The sequence below is a fragment of the Vicia villosa genome, unplaced genomic scaffold (genome assembly GCF_029867415.1).
Source record: "Vicia villosa cultivar HV-30 ecotype Madison, WI unplaced genomic scaffold, Vvil1.0 ctg.001291F_1_1, whole genome shotgun sequence".
Lineage (NCBI taxonomy): Eukaryota > Viridiplantae > Streptophyta > Magnoliopsida > Fabales > Fabaceae > Vicia > Vicia villosa.
This window is the reverse complement of record NW_026705563.1, coordinates 350977-371302: the sequence shown is the minus strand read 5'-3', so window position 1 is coordinate 371302 and position 20326 is coordinate 350977. Positions and strand designations below refer to the sequence as shown.

The 20326-nt window shown below is 36.5% G+C and overlaps 1 protein-coding gene across 1 annotated transcript; it reads left to right on the top strand.

Annotated features, from left to right (window-relative positions):
• The first annotated feature begins 13098 nt into the window (after nucleotides 1-13098).
• On the top strand, nucleotides 13099-13735 carry LOC131634436 (uncharacterized). Its single transcript, XM_058905105.1, has 2 exons — nucleotides 13099-13656; nucleotides 13721-13735. The coding sequence occupies exons 1-2, from the start codon at nucleotides 13099-13101 to the stop codon at nucleotides 13733-13735; spliced, it is 573 nt and encodes a 190-aa protein (XP_058761088.1).
• The last annotated feature ends 6591 nt before the right edge of the window (nucleotides 13736-20326 follow it).

The window sequence follows — 20326 nt, the reverse complement described above, 5'->3', positions numbered from 1 at the left end:
ACCCTTCGTCCAATTTGACCTAATTTTACCCTTATCAAAAAAACCCCAAATTTCAGTCAAGAACCCTAGCTTGGCCGTTAATGGCAAAACACAGCCGGACCATGCAAACCTCAGTTGGATTACCCAGAAACATTCACAATCATCACATAAAGCATAACACACAAACGATTTAACATATGAATGCAACAATTATGCTAATCGATCAAGAATTCAGAGCCACTTACTTTAGCTTATTGGAGGTCGTTCTGGGGGTGTTGATGACGCGTGGGGATCCCAATCAATTCAGAATGCTCCAAGGAACGTGTAGCAACACTCAAATCTCTCTGAAACCCTTCCAATCTCCTAAACCGAAATCGAGTTTTCTTGAACATTTTTGGTTCTTGCAAGCTCTGCTCCGATCCAATTTTCCAACCCCTAATGCATTGGTTTATGTTGTACATTTATAGGGAATGACTTAGGTCTAAAAAGGAGTCCAAAAACCTCTTGAATCAAATCTTGCTAAGTTTGAGAAATTTGTTTTATAACTTTCTATTTTTGATCAAATTTTCTCCAATTCTTTCCAATTTAATTATGAACGAATTTGTATGGGAAATATGGTGTAATTGCTAATTAGATTTGATTGGAATAAGCCTTTAAATCATATATTGGATTTCCTCTTGATTTATTTGACTTTTAATCACCATTTAAATAAATAAAAAATCATATAAAATCAAATAAAACTATAAAATTCGTGGAAAGTAATTTCAGCAACTTGGGTAACTTGTGGACCAAGGTTAGAGCTTGAAAAGATAGGCCCCTTGCAAGAAATTCCATTTTGAACCCCTTTCATTCACATTTTGTCTCCAAATTTTGCCCAACTTTGACCAAGCATATCTCACTCAATTTTTAAGCTATGAGGGGGTTCTAGGACTTTTTGGAAACCTCAAGAGGTCCTCTATGAGCCACTTTGGAACATATTTTTCATTTGGAGCTCTTATCTTGATCACATTCTCTTTGACAAAAAACTGCTTTTGGAGGATGCTTGAAAATGACCTATAATCTTTTGCATTGTATCTCTCAAATGAATCATTTCTAGCCTTGGCTTGTGAGAGACAAAGTTGTAAGGAATCCAATTTCCTTCCAAATAGGCTTTGTGGGGAATTTTTTATGTTCCATGTGAAAGTTATGGTCAGTCAAAGTTGAGTTGACTTTTTCCTAGAGAAACCCTAATTTGAACCTTTTTGTATTTGTTCATCTCTGAGTTTCTACTGATAAATCATGATCAAATTTTGATCAAATGATGGATATACACTTATATACTTGATGTTTGATCAATGATCAGAGGTTTAGACCATGCTTTGTTTGTGGTTGACTTTTAGGTTTAATCAGTTGACTGTGAATCTTGGAGTTTGTTTGAGCAGGTAACTTTTGGAGTTGGGTCTTGATCTTTGCCATAGAGATATCTTGGGTCATAATGGGTCATGGAGAACTTCATTAGATACCTTGTTTTGCTAATTCTTTCAGGAGAGTACCAAACCCTAGCTTTAGGAGACTCTTGCTCAGGAGCATGACTGGATGAATCTCTTGAACTTTGAATCATTATGGATGGAATATAGGAGGCAAATTTTGGGGTATGACAGCTGCCCCTGTTCAATCTTCTTAAACCTGAAGAGGTAGATTGGCTTGTTCGCCTATCGCGATCTGATGGTGGAAGAGGATTGAACACTAGAATACCCAAAAATTTGCGGTTGCCGGTGTAGGAAATAGTTTTTCTTTTAGATGGGCTTAAAGATGCCATCCATTTGCTTGACAAGATACTTGTATAAAGCATATGCTTATCATACATGGATCATTTGATTGCATCTGAGGAGATATGAAGTAATGTCTTACATAAGACTACCTGAAGAGGTTCCTGAATAGGGTATACCCAAGGTTGATGCGAAGAAGCTTAGGCTTTGAACAATGCTTAGGAAGAATGTCTTGGAGAAGACTAACTAAGTATTTCTTTAAAAGAACTAGGCATGTCTTAGAAAAGATTGGATAAACATTTTAAGAAGGCTACCTAGAAAGGCATGATGTGTCTTAAATAAGACTGGCCTAAATAGGTTGAGATGTGTCTTAAACAAGATTCACCTGGAGAGGTTTTTTTTAGAACGGATATGGAGTGTCTTAAACAAGACTACCTAGACAAGTTATGGTACGTCTTAAACAAGACTGCTTAGAAAGGTTCCTATAAAGGGCATGAGACATCTTAAACAGAACTACCTAGAAAGGTTCCTATAAAGGTTACGATACGTTTTAAACAAAACTACCTAGAAAGGTTCCTATAAAGGTTACGATACGTTTATAACAAAATTACCTAGAAAGGTTCCTATAAAGGTTACGATACGTTTTAAACAAAACTACCTAGAAAGGTTCCTATAAAGGTTATGGAACGTTTTAAACAAGACTACCTAGAAAGGATAGGATACATCTTAAACAAGACAGCCTAGAAAGGTTGGGATACGTCTTACACAAGACTGCTTAGAAAGATTGATAATCGTTTTGGACAAGACTACCTGGAAAGGTAAGAAATTCTTTGATTGCTTCTGGATTGTCTTTGAAGAAAGACTTGGAATGAGGTATTAGAATTGTATTGTTAAGATTGAATCGTTGATACGATCGTATTTGCACTGTAATTGGATAATAACATCCTTTTGATTATGAAGTGACCTGAAAAGGAAGCGTTAGTTTTATGCAATGTCATGATGCATGTGTCATGTAATGAGATTCTCAAAATAAATGAGAATTATGCATGTATGCCGATCCTACACTGCGGGACGTAAATAGTACAGACGTAGGGAGATCAATTACGCAACAATGCTCCTTGTGTGATACTAGTGTGACTTCCCAAATATCAGAAATTTTGAGAGACGTGCCCCTTAATCTGAAGGAGGGACCTTTAGAGGGAACTCGAGTCTCACCATGTCTTGCCTGATATGCATTGCCCCAGTGTTTGAATTCTTGAAAGATATGCCCCTAGTCCATAGGATCCTTGATTGTATGCCCCTGTTTTAGGAAAAACCTCTGAACGTGGTTTCCCCATTCAAGAGTCTTTATCAGAAATGATCGCCTTTGATTAAACCGATTTTGAGGTCTCCTTGATGCTAAATGTTGATTTGAATGTGAAGCAGATGCTTTTCAGAATGAGTCATGCGTTTCGGTCGCATCCGACGGACAGTGATTTGCTGAGTACTTAGAATGAGGTGATGTTTTCTATAAGATTACCTGAAGAGGTCCTCGGAAAGAATGGGAAATTGTCTTAAACAAGATTGTGCTTTAAACAAAGCTCAAAGGGGCATGCTTGTGAAGAGGGTCAAGACGATTCCTATAGAGGATAAAGACTGTTTTAAGGAATGTGCTATTTTAAACAAAACTTAGGAAAAGACATCTTGAAGAAGATTACCCTAGAAAGGATGATAGACCGTCTTAGAGAAGACTCTGTACTTTTAAACAAAGTTTGACAAGGTTTTTGGAAGCGTAAGAGAAGTTTGAATATGTCTAAAAAAACTAACTGAAAAGACCGGCGAGTATCTTAAAGAAGATTACTTAGAAAGGAATATGTCTTAGAGAAGACTATCTGAAAAGATTCCTGAGAATGAAGAGAGATACCTAGAATGGCTCGTAGAAGGGATGAGGAGACGTGTCTTAAAAAGACTATCTGAAACAGGCTCCTAGAAAGGGTAAGAAATAATTGAACATGTCTTAAAGAAGACTACGCGGACAGATTGAGAGATGTCCTATAAAGGTTCCTGGAAAGGATGTGAGATTGGTATTGACACCATCTGATACTGAGTGACCTTTGTGACGTGCCCCCAGGTAATGGATTTGCCCCAAGGGCTATTCAGCGTCCTTGAGAGATTCCATGAATCTTGATTAGATTGCCCCATGCAACTTCTCCCTGATGCTTAAACATTTGAATTCACATAGACAAGTGTACTTTATAATGAACTTCATAAGATGCGAATGCATATGTCTGTCTTGAAAGTTAAAAACTTTTTTTTTGAGTAAAACGAAGTTTTTTTTTTGTAAGAAAGTGATATCAACTCAAAAGTTATAGTAGACCTTAAGGAGTCTGGATACCTTTGGTAACGGTATGCTTTCGAACTAACCATGCTTCAGTTAGGGCTTTTAAGGGTTGTAACGTGGCCTGGTTCACGGTTTTAAGAAACAAAGGATAGTGGCTCAAAGTTTATTTGTACCCATCCCCATCTTCGTGATGTTCTCCAGTCCTATGCTCAATTAAGTATGCGTTTAAGCTCCAAAAGACTTTGGGAATACTGATGTTTATGATGGTTTAAAAACCCAAGGTTTATTTGCAAAGGCAGTCATCCTCCTTTCTTGTAACATTTTCCTTTTGTCGAGGGTATGTAGTGACCTCTTTTCGACTTTGTTATCCCTAATTTCTGCCTGAATTGTTCATTTTAAAACTACAGTCAGCGGGATGCCCCAATTTTGCCTAAGTATCCTTAATAGGTTTTGACTTAGCAGGCCTTTGCATTACTTTCTTTTTTCTTTGCGGACATTGACTGCCGGACTTAATGATGACGGAGAACCATCGGTGATTATGTTCAAAGGAACAGTTTGGAATAATTAAGTTAACTGAGCAGCTACCCTACCCCAGGTTATGTATTAAGGGTTTTATTTTATGCGAAAGAAAGCTCCTACTTCTTTAGGCTCAAAGGGGTTGACGAGGGATTAACATCCTTATATCTCCATTATTTAGGAATTGAAACAATGCTTGTACATCGTCAGCACGGTCTGTTCGAAAGCATAATGTATGAAATTGTGGTATCGTTTTCGTCACTCTCCCTTTAAAGGTGTACGGTTTTACCGAGAGTTGAATATCACAGAGAAGAAAACCAAGTAAAACATAGTTTTAAATATAGTGAGAACACTAGGAATAAATCAAGACAAACGTAAGCGATGCATTAATGATTATTGTAAAGTACATAGCATATGTCGTAAGACTAATGTTTAAACAAACGGAAAGAAATTGCGAATGAAAACAAAACTAATGATCTAAGAAATCCTCCTTCTAGCCACCTATGGTATTAGACTTGTGAGGATCTTCGAACTCAATGAGCCCTTCTTCAATCAAATCTTGGATCTTGTGCTTTAACGGCCCACAATCCTCTGTATCATGACCAGGACTATCTGAGTGATAAGCGCACCTAGCATGATGCTTGTACCCAGGAGCGGGGTTAGCTGGAGCTGAGTATGGAGGTAGCAGAGTTACCAGGTTCTGACTGAGCAGACGTTGCAAAGCTTGAGACTGTGGCATGTACAACGGGGTGAATGATCGTTTTGGCTTGGACCTCCAGGTGCGTTGGCCACCCTGTTGCTTTTGCTGATCCTTCTATTGTAATGCTGATGTCTGATTAACTAGGATTGCCCCAACAGTGTTGGGTTCCTTTTTTCCATCATACGACTTCTTTGTGTGATAGGAACCAGAGGGTGCCCCTTGTATCTTTCCATTTTTGATTCCATCTTCAATTCTCTCACCAATGACTACCAAGTCCGAGAACCCTGAAGATATGCTTCCGACCATCTTGTCATAGTATGGTCCTTGCAAAGTGTTCATAAATATGTCCACCAGTTCTTTTTCCATCAGGGGAGGTTGGACTCGAGAAGCCATTTCTCTCCACCTTTGGGCATACTCCTTGAATGATTCATCCTTCTTCTGTGACATATTTTGTAATTGCATCCGGTTGGGTGCCATGTCCAAGTTGTACTTGTATTTCTTCAAGAATGTGTTAGCAAGATCATTCCAGCTTCGGATATAAGATTTCTCCAATTGCATGTACCAGTCAACAGATGCTCCGCTTAAACTTTCTTGGAAGAAGTGTATCATCAGCTTTTGATCGTGAGCATAAGCAGCCATTTTTCGCACATACATGCGCAAGTGATTCCTCGGACATGTGAGTCATTTGTATTTCTCGAAGTCGGGAATTTTGAATTTGTGTGGGATAGTCAAGTCTGAGACCAAGCTCATTTCGAAGGTATCCACGTCGAAGACATCGTATCCTTCTACCACTTTTAATCTTTCTTCTAGCACCTTGATTTGTTCACTTTCCTTGGAGTCTTCCCCAGAGTTAGGAATAGACTGTTGTGTCTGAGGTGCTTGGTCTGTATTGTCCACCTCGTGTACTCCGTATTGTAGATCCAGGTAATCATCATCCTTGGGGACATTGTTAGCAGGAATGCGAACTGTGCGGGTTGTCCCATTCGTTTGTGGAGGAGGGACAAATCCTTCTTGAGAGGTCTCCCCTTTCTCTTGGAATTGGATAACTCTCCTAACAGATCGGACCTGAGGTCTGTCCTTAGCCGGGCCAAAGCCTGAAACAAATCCTAGCGGCGGGTTTTCGTCATTGGGGATCTTATCCTGAACCAGGGTATCCCTAGACTGAACCTCTTTTACTTTTTCTTGTTTATCCAGGAGGGCCTTCACGAATCCTAGCATCTGAGTCATACCTCCTTTAACTTCTTTCATACTAACCTTTAGTTGATCCAACTCCTCACGAAGGGCGGCTTGATTCTGTTCTAGCTGATCCATTGATTTCTTTTGCTGAAATCTTGTTTGATAATACGGTCGGGATGTTAGGTTATCCTTCCCAATGATCTCTTGCTCTGAAGATAAAAGAGAATTCTTCTCTCAATACCATGGAAATGACGTGCATGCCATGAATGATATGCTTTATTCATATTTATATCTTATCCACATTTATGGATTAAATATAATAAATCTTTTTTTTCTCTTTTTTTTTTTTTGAATAAGACATGATGCAAGAATGCACCTGATGCATGATGAATGGAAAAAAAAATAAAAAAAAAATAACAAACAAATAATAAACAACATATATATGTAGTACATGCCCTAGGTTCATAGGTTCGACGTAGCGGCTCTAGGGAGCCTACCTGTTTATGGGGGGTTCTAGAAGGTCTCATGGGGTCGTTCGTAGCCTCCGAGACTTTTTGTCTCTTCGGATTTTAGAACAACTCATTTTATCCAATGAGGTTCGAATTTTTGGGGTAGGTTCTCGGAGAGATCAGCTGACTACCAAGTCCTGCCCTCAACAAGGTCAAGCCTCGTATTGGACATTTCCGGATACTCAACCCACTCCGAGTGGAGTTATCAATGAGACTCGTAGGCGATTCAAGTCCCCCCTGGTCTCAAGGATAACTCCCACACTTGGGTTTTAACACAATCATAAAATTAACCAGCAGTGCATATAATATATAATTAAACATTTTAAGGCAAACATGACAGATAAAACATTTAATGAAAACCAAAAAACAATAAATAAATAAACAAATAATTAAATATTTATTATAAAGATAAACCTTCCCCCAAACCCTAAAAATGGCAAACTTGCCAAACCCTAAAGATGCGCCATAAACCTAAACCATTAGCCACAAACCTAAACCCTCTCAAGCCTTAGGAGCATAATAATTAACCTAATGTGTTTCCCCAGCAGAGTCGCCAGCTGCAGCAACCTGCCCTAAAAATTTAGCCTTTAGAGTCGCCACCTATTCTACCAAGACGAATAGGAAACCTACGCAGTTAAGAGATCAGGGTAAGATACTATATTCAGGTCGAGGGAAGGTGTTAGGCACCCTCAACCCTTTCCTAAGGTTTGCATTGTAACGATAAGGTTTGTGGCTAAAATATTGAGGTTTAATAGCTAAAGAATTGAATAGGGGAAAATTGAGATTTTAGGGAGGGGGACTCGCCTTGGTTATCCAAGTGCCTACGTACCTCCTTATGGAGGATCAGAGTCTACGTAGTTCGGGGAGGGTTGTACGCCCTTAGAATTGAATTTTGATTTGAGATGGTTTTTTAGAGGCTTTTTGAAGGGCTTATCGTAGTTGTGATTATCCGTAGTTTGATATTGTGGTTTTGTAAGGTTTGAAAAAATGTTTTGAGGTTTGGGCGTACAACCCTGATTTAAATTTGCACTATTAACCGCAACGATCAATAGATTCGATCGCCATAGTTAAAAGATTTAAAGTTGTATCGTTACAAATTTTAATCAATTGATTTAATTATTACTAATAACGGGTAAGGATATTTTTTAACAATTTTTATAGTTAGTTCGTATCGTTACCCCTCGTAATCGATTGATTCGATTAAAAAGAACAACGAATTAAAGTCAGGAAAAAAAAAGAGAAGAGTTAATCATCACAACTAATAAAATAGTTGCAACCATTTAACCAAATAGAAATTAATTGCATTTTAATTAAATAGCATTTTAATTAAAATTATTGTTGACCATAGCGATTAATCGATTTAATCGGAAAGAACAACAAATTAAAATTTTTAACATAAATATTATATACTTATTTTATTTAAAAAAATTATTATTATATAATTAATTATATTAAAAAAGGCATTTTTATTAAAACAAATAAATAATTAAAATTATTTAAAGTTTATTAGGATTAGGATTCAGTGTGGCTGTTATGAGGGCTCATGGTATGGGGATCAAGGCTGGGCACGTTGGATCTAGAGGGTTTATGATCCTATGGTCAGATTTGTGGGGCGCATGATACACCGTAGGGGAACAGGCACACAGGATCACATGAGAAAATCCAGAAAAATAAATAGGCGAAGGGGAGGCTCGAACCCATGACCTCCCCCTCACCAGCGCATCACACAACCCACACACCACGCATGTATATGCGTTAAACACACGCCTTAGGCAGATAAAATGTAAAACCCATAGACACGCATGGACAAACGCGCGCCAATTTTCAAATGGGCCAGTGATGAGAAGCCACCTCATCGTCTTCCCCAAGAAGACACCAAACCTGCAACCAGCTTTGCTACAGTTTAGCTACGATTTTTCCGTAGCAAACCAAAACACCAAAAATAGCGAATAGAACATATAATTAAATAAATGTTTCGCGACCCCTACAATACTCTCGTCTGGACCATACAAATTCAACCCTTCGTCCAATTTGACCTAATTTTACCCTTATCAAAAAAACCCCAAATTTCAGTCAAGAACCCTAGCTTGGCCGTTAATGGCAAAACACAGCCGGACCACGCAAACCTCAGTTGGATTACCCAGAAACATTCACAATCATCACATAAAGCATAACACACAAACGATTTAACATATGAATGCAACAATTATGCTAATCGATCAAGAATTCAGAGCCACTTACTTTAGCTTATTGGAGGTCGTTCTGGGGGTGTTGATGACGCGTGGGGATCCCAATCAATTCAGAATGCTCCAAGGAACGTGTAGCAACACTCAAATCTCTCTGAAACCCTTCCAATCTCCTAAATCGAAATCGAGTTTTCTTGAACATTTTTGGTTCTTGCAAGCTCTGCTCCGATCCAATTTTCCAACCCCTAATGCATTGGTTTATGTTGTACATTTATAGGGAATGACTTAGGTCTAAAAAGGAATCCAAAAACCTCTTGAATCAAATCTTGCTAAGTTTGAGAAATTTGTTTTATAACTTTCTATTTTTGATCAAATTTTCTCCAATTCTTTCCAATTTAATTATGAATGAATTTGTATGGGAAATATGGTGTAATTGCTAATTAGATTTGATTGGAATAAGCCTTTAAATCATATCTTGGATTTCCTCTTGATTTATTTGACTTTTAATCACCATTTAAATGAATAAAAAATCATATAAAATCAAATAAAACTATAAAATTCGTGGAAAGTAATTTCAGCAACTTGGGTAACTTGTGGACCAAGATTAGAGCTTGAAAAGATAGGCCCCTTGCAAGAAATTCCATTTTGAACCCCTTTCATTCACATTTTGTCTCCAAATTTTGCCCAACTTTGACCAAGCATATCTCACTCAATTTTTAAGCTATGAGGGGGTTCTAGGACTTTTTGGAAACCTCAAGAGGTCCTCTATGAGCCACTTTGGAACATATTTTTCATTTGGAGCTCTTATCTTGATCACATTCTCTTTGACAAAAAACTGCTTTTGGAGGATGCTTGAAAAGGACCTATAATCTTTTGCATTGTATCTCTCAAATGAATCATTTCTAGCCTTGGCTTGTGAGAGACAAAGTTGTAAGGAATCCAATTTCCTTCCAAATAGGCTTTGTGGGGAATTTTTGATGTTCCACGTGAAAGTTATGGTCAGTCAAAGTTGAGTTGACTTTTTCCTAGAGAAACCTTAATTTGAACCTTTTTGTATTTGTTCATCTCTGAGTTTCTACTGATAAATCATGATCAAATTTTGATCAAATGATGGATATACACTTATATACTTGATGTTTGATCAATGATCAGAGGTTTAGACCATGCTTTGTTTGTGGTTGACTTTTAGGTTTAATCAGTTGACTGTGAATCTTGGAGTTTGTTTGAGCAGGTAACTTTTGGAGTTGGGTCTTGATCTTTGCCATAGAGATATCTTGGGTCATAATGGGTCATGGAGAACTTTATTAGAGACCTTGTTTTGCTAATTCTTTCAGGAGAGTACCAAACCCTAGCTTTAGGAGACTCTTGCTCAGGAGCATGACTGGATGAATCTCTTGAACTTTGAATCATTGTGGATGGAATATGGGAGGCAAATTTTGGGGTATGACAGACCTTTTTGGCCTGCCGTCCGTCATAGCCTGCCCCGCCAAAACCCGCCGCCCGCCATAGCCCGCCACGCAAAAGCCCGCCGCCCGCCAAAACCTGTCGCTCCGTTAAAATTCGCTATTTTTTAAGTTAATTCTATTAATTATAATTCTTGATGGTTTTATTTTATACATTTATTTATGAATATATGCAATCTTTTTAAGTGAAATTTTTTAAAAAATGTTTTATTAAAAATTGTTCTAAAAATAATGTAAAAAATCTAATTAAAATGTAAAAAAAAAATTATTAAAAAAATAATAAATAAAAAAATAGGCGGACAAGCCCGTCACCCGCCAACCCGCCATCTTGGCGGGACGGGCTAGATTTTTATGCCCATTTCAATTTACAGACTTGCCTGTCCCACTCCTTTTTTTGGTGGACATATTACGGGGCGGGCCGCCCACTTTGCCACCCCTATTTCAAACTCCTACATTATCATAGTGTGATAGCCAATCAGTTTGACATATTGCATCCAATCTATTATTCCTTTAGAGAAAATATAATGAGCTGGATTCCTAATTTATTTGAAAAAACTTTAACAACACCCTCTTCGTCATCTTCCTATAACATTTCAATAACAATTGACTGTTTTTTTACTAAATTTGTAATCAAACTAGGACTAAAAAATATTTAGGTAGATGCTGTTAGAATATTTTATTAAATAAAATATTTAAATAATTTTATGTGGGCATATATATTTAAATTGATTATATTAGCTATTTATCAATATGAAGCCTTAATTGATTTAGTGGTCAAATTATGTAATAAGGCTAATTAGTTTTCTATTTATATAATTAATTATTTATCAATTAATTGATATGGGTCAAATTGGGTGGATGTCAGATGGCCCATTTCGGGATAATGGGAACTCTAATGGGCCATCACCTATATAATGGGCTATGGTCCCCAATATATCAGTACGAAAAGCATATTCACTCTTCTCCCCATCTGAAGAGTACTGAGGCGTGAGGAGTACTGGTTGAGGAAGAGCTATAGCCAATAGAGTAATTCTACAATGGATCCAGGTATTCCTTGATTCCTTACTCTTCATTAATCTTTAATATATCAACATGAAAAATGATCCTATATTCATGTTCGTGTATATACGTTTACTTTGTAGCTTCCGCACTAAAGTGATTATATGTTATAATCTTTGTAAAGAACATGCTTAGGTGATTTTTTTATAATATAACAATTGGTATCAGAGCTATTTTCATGATTGATTTATTGGGATTAATTTTATTATAGAGATTAAATTTTTATCTGATTGTATCAAATTTCTAATAATGTATGAGTATGTACGTTTGATACAAAACGAGAGAAATTTGATAATATGTGTGAATTGTTTGAGTTTTTTTTTCTTGATTGTCCTATTAGTTAGTTTTTATTTATTTTTTTAATGACACTATAATCGGTACAGCATGAGTTTTCCATCCTTATATAATTAGGAATATTTTTTTGGGTAAATTGATTGTGATATTAATTCCTAATTAATTATTTGTATGCTGTTATTTGTATGCAATTATTACTAATTGGACCTATTAAATTAAGAAATATAAAGTTTTGTTTTTAATTTAATATATTGTCTCCGTGCATAATTCATAACTTATTAAGGCTGTAATGAAACTTTATTTTTCCGTTATTCTCATCAACCAGGATTAATGGTTTGATCTTGTTTTTAATAATATGAATGGATTCAATATATTTAAATTAACGTATTATTCCATTATTATTCAAATAATGACTTTAGAATAATTTCTCACTAATTTAATTATATTATTATTATATTTTAAATCGGATTCATTATATTAATTCAGAATTTTTTTTTTTTAAGTATCCATTCAATTGATATATATATTTTATTATATGAATTTCTTTATATATAATAATTGTGTATTCTTAAACACAATAAAAGTGTTTATTTTATTTAATAATATCGGTTTGTTATATCGGTATGTACATGACATAAACACAATCGTTAGGTAATAATATAATATAAACATACAATTGGCATTGCATTTTGCTGGTGATGCTCATGTGAATTTTAAGACCTTCCCATTTAATTTATTAATTTATCTAGTAAATTTTATTGAATTAGTTTAAAAAATATGTTGCCGAAGTAACCTCTATTACATAATATTAATTCAATTGAGTTTACAAAAGATGTAGTATGTAATTACTCATGCGAGTTGTAGTCGGCCCGAAGCATGACACAAGTTGGCCGTGTAATTTTATACTTGTGATGGTAAATATGTGATAATTATAAATTTATTTTCCATGTGGATAATGGGCTGCCCTAAGGTGACCATTATTTGACCGGACTTATTGTCAATATTTGATCGTTACGTTGAGAGTATCGTTTGCAATTAATTTTTTACAATCCGAAGATTGAAAATTAATGGTGCGTTTGGTATCTTGCTAAGGTCTTATTTAATTTTCATATTAAGATTATTGTGCATGTCTCTACGGTTATTTTGACATGCCTACTAATGTTATTGTATGTTTATTGTTCTCTCATTTAGTTGTTGCTGCTACCGCTCCCAACTTTGTTGCTCAAATTAACTCTATCCCTATGCTGAATGGGATGAACTTCAAGTCTTGGAAAGAATCCGTTGAGATTGTTCTTGGATGCATGGACTTGGATTTATCCTTGAGGGAAGAACGCCCGATCGCCACTGATGAGAATCCAAATGAAGCAAAAATTGAAAAGTGGGACCGCTCCAACCGAATGTGTCTCATGATGATCAAAAGATCCATACCTGAAGTTATTAGGGGCTCGATTGCTGAAAGTGAGAGTGCTAAGAAGTTCCTTGAAACCATTGAACAATTTTTTGCTAAAAATGATAAGGTTGAGACAAGCACTACTTTGTCGAAATTGATTTCAATGAGTTACAAAGGTAAAGGGAACATACGAGAGTATATCATGGAAATGTCTCTTCTTGCTTCAAAACTTAAGGCATTGAAGTTAGAACTTCCTGAGGACTTAATTGTGCACTTAGTTTTGATATCTCTTCCTGCACACTTTGGGCAATTCAAAGTGAGCTACAACACTCAGAAGGACAAATGGTCCCTTAATGAGTTGATATCTCATTGTGTACAAGAGGAAGAGAGGCTGAAGAAAGATAAGACTGAAAGTGCTCATTTGGCTACTAGCTCTCAATTCAAAAGGAAAAGAACTGCAGGGAATCCTTCTCAGAACAAGAAGGCGAAGGAACAACCTAAGGAGTCCACTTGCTTCTTTTGCAAGAAAGCTGGACACATGAAGAAGGATTGTTCCAAGTACGCCGCATGGCGTGTAAAGAAGGGTAATTTTCTCACTTTTGTTTGTTCTGAAATTAATTTAGTTTCTGTACCTAAGGATACTTGGTGGGTAGATTCTGGTGCTACTACTCACATTAGTATGTCCATGCAGGGTTGCCTGTGGAGCCGTCCGCCAAGTGATGCCGAAAGATTCATCTATGTGGGCGATGGCAATAAAGTTGCAGTAGAGGCTATAGGGACTTTTAGATTATTGTTAAAGACTGGTTTTCATTTGGATTTGGTTGAGACTTATGTTGCACCGTCTATTAGGCGGAATTTAATTTCTATTTCTGTTTTGGACAAATCTGGTTATGCTTGTTCATTTAGAAATAATAAATTTAGTCTCTCGTTTGATTCAAGTGTTATTGGTTGCGGGTCTTTAAATGATAATCTTTATATGCTTGAAATTGAACGTCCTTATAACAAAATAATGCAAATAGAGTCACATGGTACAAAACGAAAATTAAATGAAAGTTCTGCCACTTTATGGCATAAGCGATTAGGACATATCTCTAAACAGAGAATTCAAAGGCTTGTGTCAGAGGGTATTCTTGGACCCTTAGATTTGACAAATTTTCAAGTTTGCATACAATGCATTAAGGGTAAACAAACAAACAAAAGAAATTTTGATGCTGATAGAGCTAAAGACGTCTTAGAACTAATTCATACGGATATATGTGGTCCTTTCCCTACGGGTTCATGGAATGGACAAAAGTATTTTATTACGTTCATAGACGACTACTCTAGATATGGCTATTTGTACTTAATTCATGAGAAATCTCAGTCCCTAGACATGTTCAAGTCTTTCAAAGCTGAAGTTAACTTAAGCTTGGAAAGAAAATCAAGGCCGTCAAATCAGACCGTGGTGGTGAATACTATGGTCGATATGATGGATCAGGGGAACAACGTCCTGGGCCCTTCGCGCTTTTCCTCAAGGAGTGTGGAATCGTTCCGCAATATACAATGCCGGGGAAACCCAACATGAATGGAGTTGCAGAACGACGAAATCGGACTCTTAAGGATATGGTGAGAAGTATGATTAGTCATTCTTCCCTACCAGAGTCACTTTGGGGAGAGGCATTAAAAACTGCAGTTTATATTCTTAATAGAGTACCTAGTAAAGTAGTAACTAAAACCCCTTATGAGTTATGGACTGGGAAAAAGCCCAGCATTAGGCACTTACACATTTGGGGATGTCCAGCTGAAGCGAGACCTTATAGGCCTCATGAAGGTAAGTTGGATGCAAAGACTGTTAGTTGCTACTTTGTTGGGTACGCCGAATACTCTCGCGGGTACAAATTTTACAATCCCATCACTAGAACAATTTTTGAGACGGGAAATGCAAGATTCCTTGAGGATGTAGAGTTTGGAGGGGAAGGAAGCATAAGGAGTGTTGTTTTTGATGAAGAAACTGTTACTGGGAATGAACAAATCTTTATACCTGTCATTCTACCAGTAATGGATCCAGAAACAAATCAAGATGTTATTCAAGATGTTATTCCTAACATCCCTCAAGAAGAAGACAACACTGAGTTTCTTCCTCAAGCACCACCTATAGTTCAAACTCAACAACCTCAAGAGCAGCCATTATTAAGAAGATCCATTAGAGAGAGGAGAAGTGCAATTCCAGATGATTATGTTGTATTTCTTCAGGAACATGAGGATGGCATTGGCTTGACTGAAAAAGATCCTATCAACTTTCGTCAAGCTATGCAGTGTCCTAATTCTCTCAAGTGGATTGATGCTATGAAGGATGAGATGAAATCGATGGGTGACAATGATGTTTGGGATCTTGTTGAATTACCTGAAGGAAAGAAACCCATTGGTTGTAAATGGATATTTAAAACCAAAAGGGATTCAAAGGGTAATGTTGAGAGATATAAAGCTCGTCTTGTCGCTAAAGGTTTTACTCAAAAGGAAGGCATTGATTACAAAGAGACTTTCTCTCCAGTTTCATCGAAAGACTCTTTTAGAATCATAATGGCTTTAGTGGCTCATTTTGATTTGGAGCTGCATCAGATGGATGTTAAAACTGCATTTCTAAATGGAAACATTGAAGAAACGATATATATGGTACAACCAGAAAATTTTGTATCGGGAGATCCAAAGTCTATGGTTTGCAAACTTAAGAAATCCATCTATGGCCTTAAACAGGCTTCTCGTCAATGGTATTTCAAATTTCATCAAGTAATATCCTCTTGTGGTTTTGAGGCTAATCCAGTTGATGATTGTGTATACCACAAGTTCAGTGGGAGTAAATTTATTTTCTTGGTGTTATATGTGGATGATATCCTTTTGGCAAGCAACAATATAGGCTTATTGCACGAAACCAAGAGATTTCTCACAAAAAATTTTGAGATGAAAGATCTTGGGGACGCCTCCTTTGTCTTAGGAATCCAAATAATTAGAGACCGCTCTCGAGGTATCTTAGGATTATCGCAAAGAAGCTATATTGATACAGTTTTGGATAGATTCTCCATGAAAGATAGTAAACCAGGAGACACACCTGTTGCTAGAGGAGATAAATTTAGTCTCAAACAGTGCCCCATTACGGATCTTGAAAAGAAAGAGATGGATAAGATTCCTTACGCTTCAGCTGTAGGGAGTCTCATGTATGCTCAAGTTTGCACTCGTCCCGACTTAGCTTTCATTGTAGGAGTTCTTGGCAGATATTTGAGCAACCCTGGTATGCAGCACTGGACGGCAGTAAAACGTGTTTTACGCTACTTGAAGAGAACTAGAGATTTTGTGCTCACTTATCAGAAGTCAGATAACTTGGAGATCATTGGATATTCTGACTCTGATTTTGCAGGATGCCCGGACAGCAAACGGTCCACATCTGGTTATATCTTCCTCTTGGCTGGAGGAGCCGTCTCCTGGAAGTCTGCAAAACAGACTTTAGTGGCTCCTTCCACCATGGCAGCGGAGTTTGTGGCTTGCTTTGAGGCATCAAATCATGCAACTTGGTTGCGAAACTTTGTCACGGGCCTACGCGTCATTGGGAGCATCCAGAGGCCTTTGAAGATTTATTGTGACAATAGTGCAGCTGTACTCTACTCAAACAACAACATGAGTGCTACAAAATCAAAATTTATTGATATCAAGTATCTTGTTGTGAAAGAAAGAGTCCAGGAGAAACAGATTTTGATAGAACATATAGGGACAGACTTAATGCTAGCTGACCCACTAACCAAAGGCTTAACGCCTAAGTCTTTTCATGGGCATGTTGCTCACATGGGTCTTGGTTTTGATATTGCCTTGGACTAGTGGGAGTCTTACTTCTTTTTTGTTATATGTTCTATACTTTGGTTTCATTTTTTTCCGGAACAATCCATGTTATATTTGAAATTCTGCAGAAATAAAGTTTATTAATCTTTATTGTTATAACATTATATTTTTTGGTTATGTGCAAATATTTTGTTTTAAATTGCACTCAAGGAACTTTAGTTTTGATCTCACTAAAGACTTTAGTTGGACCAGTTGGAAATAGACATGATAAAGAGATCACATTGCATGAAATTTCCATGCCACTCATCCATATCGATCTATTTTATCAAATGCATTGATTTGGTGGTCATCGGGGTTCCTTCACGTCTTAAGTTAGTGACGATAGCCGCGGTGGTCCCTTATTGATGTGTGAGGTGAACTAGATTGTAAAGAAGAAATCTAAGGATAAATAGCATTCGGATGCGCGCCTAAAGAATAATGATATAATCATTAAGATATATTGCCCAAGTGGGAGATTGTTAGAATATTTTATTAAATAAAATATTTAAATAATTTTATGTGGGCATATATATTTAAATTGATTATATTAGCTATTTATCAATATGAAGCCTTAATTGATTTAGTGGTCAAATTATGTAATAAGGCTAATTAGTTTTCTATTTATATAATTAATTATTTATCAATTAATTGATATGGGTCAAATTGGGTGGATGTCAGATGGCCCATTTCGGGATAATGGGAACTCTAATGGGCCATCACCTATATAATGGGCTATGGTCCCCAATATATCAGTACGAAAAGCATATTCACTCTTCTCCCCATCTGAAGAGTACTGAGGCGTGAGGAGTACTGGTTGAGGAAGAGCTATAGCCAATAGAGTAATTCTACAATGGATCCAGGTATTCCTTGATTCCTTACTCTTCATTAATCTTTAATATATCAACATGAAAAATGATCCTATATTCATGTTCGTGTATATACGTTTACTTTGTAGCTTCCGCACTAAAGTGATTATATGTTATAATCTTTGTAAAGAACATGCTTAGGTGATTTTTTTATAATATAACAGATGCATCTCAAAATTCCCTAAATATTTAGGATTGTTTTCAGAGATGTATTTTCGAAACCTCCGAAAACTTCAAAATTCTCTTCGGAGATGCATTTTCAAACGCACCCCAAATTAAATTTTAAGGTGTTTCGAAAATACATCTCCGAAAATATCTTGTTTACACTTGAAATTTAAATTTAAGGGTTAAATGGCTTTCACCCCCTGCAATAGTAGCGAGATTTGATTTACCCCCCTTTTAAAAAAAAATTTGATTTATCCCCCTGTAATATTTGGACACCCCCCTAAGCGTGTATAAACGAGGGTGGTAAATCAAAAAAATATATTTTACAGGGGGGTATTTTTCCCTCTTAGGGGGCAAAAGACTTACAATTTTAATATGATAGGGGGGTAATCCAAATTTTTTTTTAAAAGGGGGGTAAATCAAATCTCGCTACTATTGCAGGGGGTGAAAGCCATTTAACCCCTAAATTTAAATATTCACGCATTAACGAAAATATTCTGCCTATACCACTCTTGAGAAATCCAGGATGAACATGTCTCGAGATCAAAGGTCAAAACCTGCAAAACCACCTATAATATATACTTGTGCTCTCTCAGGTGATATTGTTGGACTTCAGAAACTACTTCGTGACAATCCTTCTCTTCTCAATGAGAGAAACCCTGTTGTAAGATTTCTCATTTCCCTTCATTTCTACTAATTGGGTATCTCCAAAATTTCATTTTTTTATTGTTATTGTTGTTATACCTTTTTTTGTATGATCTTTCTGAATTTTTTAGAATACTAGATCTTTATCGATTAAAAAATGTTCATGATTATGATGTGAATTGAGGATTTGGAATGTGATGTGTTGATGTGCATAAGGTATATCCTTATGCGCGGTGCATAAATACTCAAATATTGTTTATAGTATTCAAAGTATTATATTTATTACTCAGAACACTGAATATATTACTCAAAATAATTAAAATTCGATTTTACTCAGAATGGTGTAAATATTACACAAAATAGTGTACTCGTTACTCACAATTAATAATTACTCATAATTAATAAATGTATGCAAATAATGCATATATTATTCATGGATTATGATATTATTACTCGTTTTTAACTAAAATATTACTCGAAACAATTTAAATATTACTCGTACAAGACTTATGCATCGTGCATAAGGATATACCTTATGCACATCAACCTGACCCATTTGGAATGATGTAAATTTGATTTAAATCTTACTGGTAATACTGTTGCACCCCAAAATTTGCCCTCTTTATTTGAGCTATAAGTTAATAATGACGTTTATTTCGTCATTCTAAAATCGAAGAAAAATAATAAAGAGTTTTCATGGGTTTAAGAAGAAAGGCGTGAAAAATGGTTTAAACAGTGGAAATACGAGAAAATTCACAAGTCATATTTGGAAGGTGATATGAGCTAAGTTCCCGCGCTGTCCCAACAGTTTTGACGATATCTACAACTTTCGTGTTCGGCTCGGAAGCCAATTCTTTGAGGAAGGTTGCCAGATTTGCAAATTACTTGAGGTTTCGTAGTGAAAAACAATGCTGAATGTAGGGTTTCGGACCTCGGAAAATTCATATCTCCTAACCCGCTCGTCGGATTCACTTGAAAATTTAACTGGAGCTCCGTACCGTCATTACCAAGATTTCATATGTTCGGACCGAAGGCCAATTATGCACGGAAAACTCCCAGAATTTTAAGAATCGTCGCGTTGTTTCGGTAAAAAGTGTGTTTTCAAGTATGTCGCGCCGAGTTTGAAATTCATAACTTCTTCGATTTTTATCGTATGAAGTCCATTCCGGTGGCATTTTCTTGGAAATTTCGTTAGCTTCGTTTCTTCGTCACACATGCTTGTTCAGATTTTGAGCCGAAGATAGGGTTTCATCGAGTTCTTTGAGCGGTACTCACAAAATTCTGCACAGTCGCACCAGATGAATTGGCGTTTCTCGTCATTCAAACGGGCGTATTTTCTTCATCGCTTATTGGATTGAGACGATTCTCGCGGCGATGAGTCACGAATTTGGTCATCTTCACAGTGGCATTGGTTTCGTTCCGGAATTCAGAGCCGAACCGAGTTTCCTTAAAAACGAGCCAAAA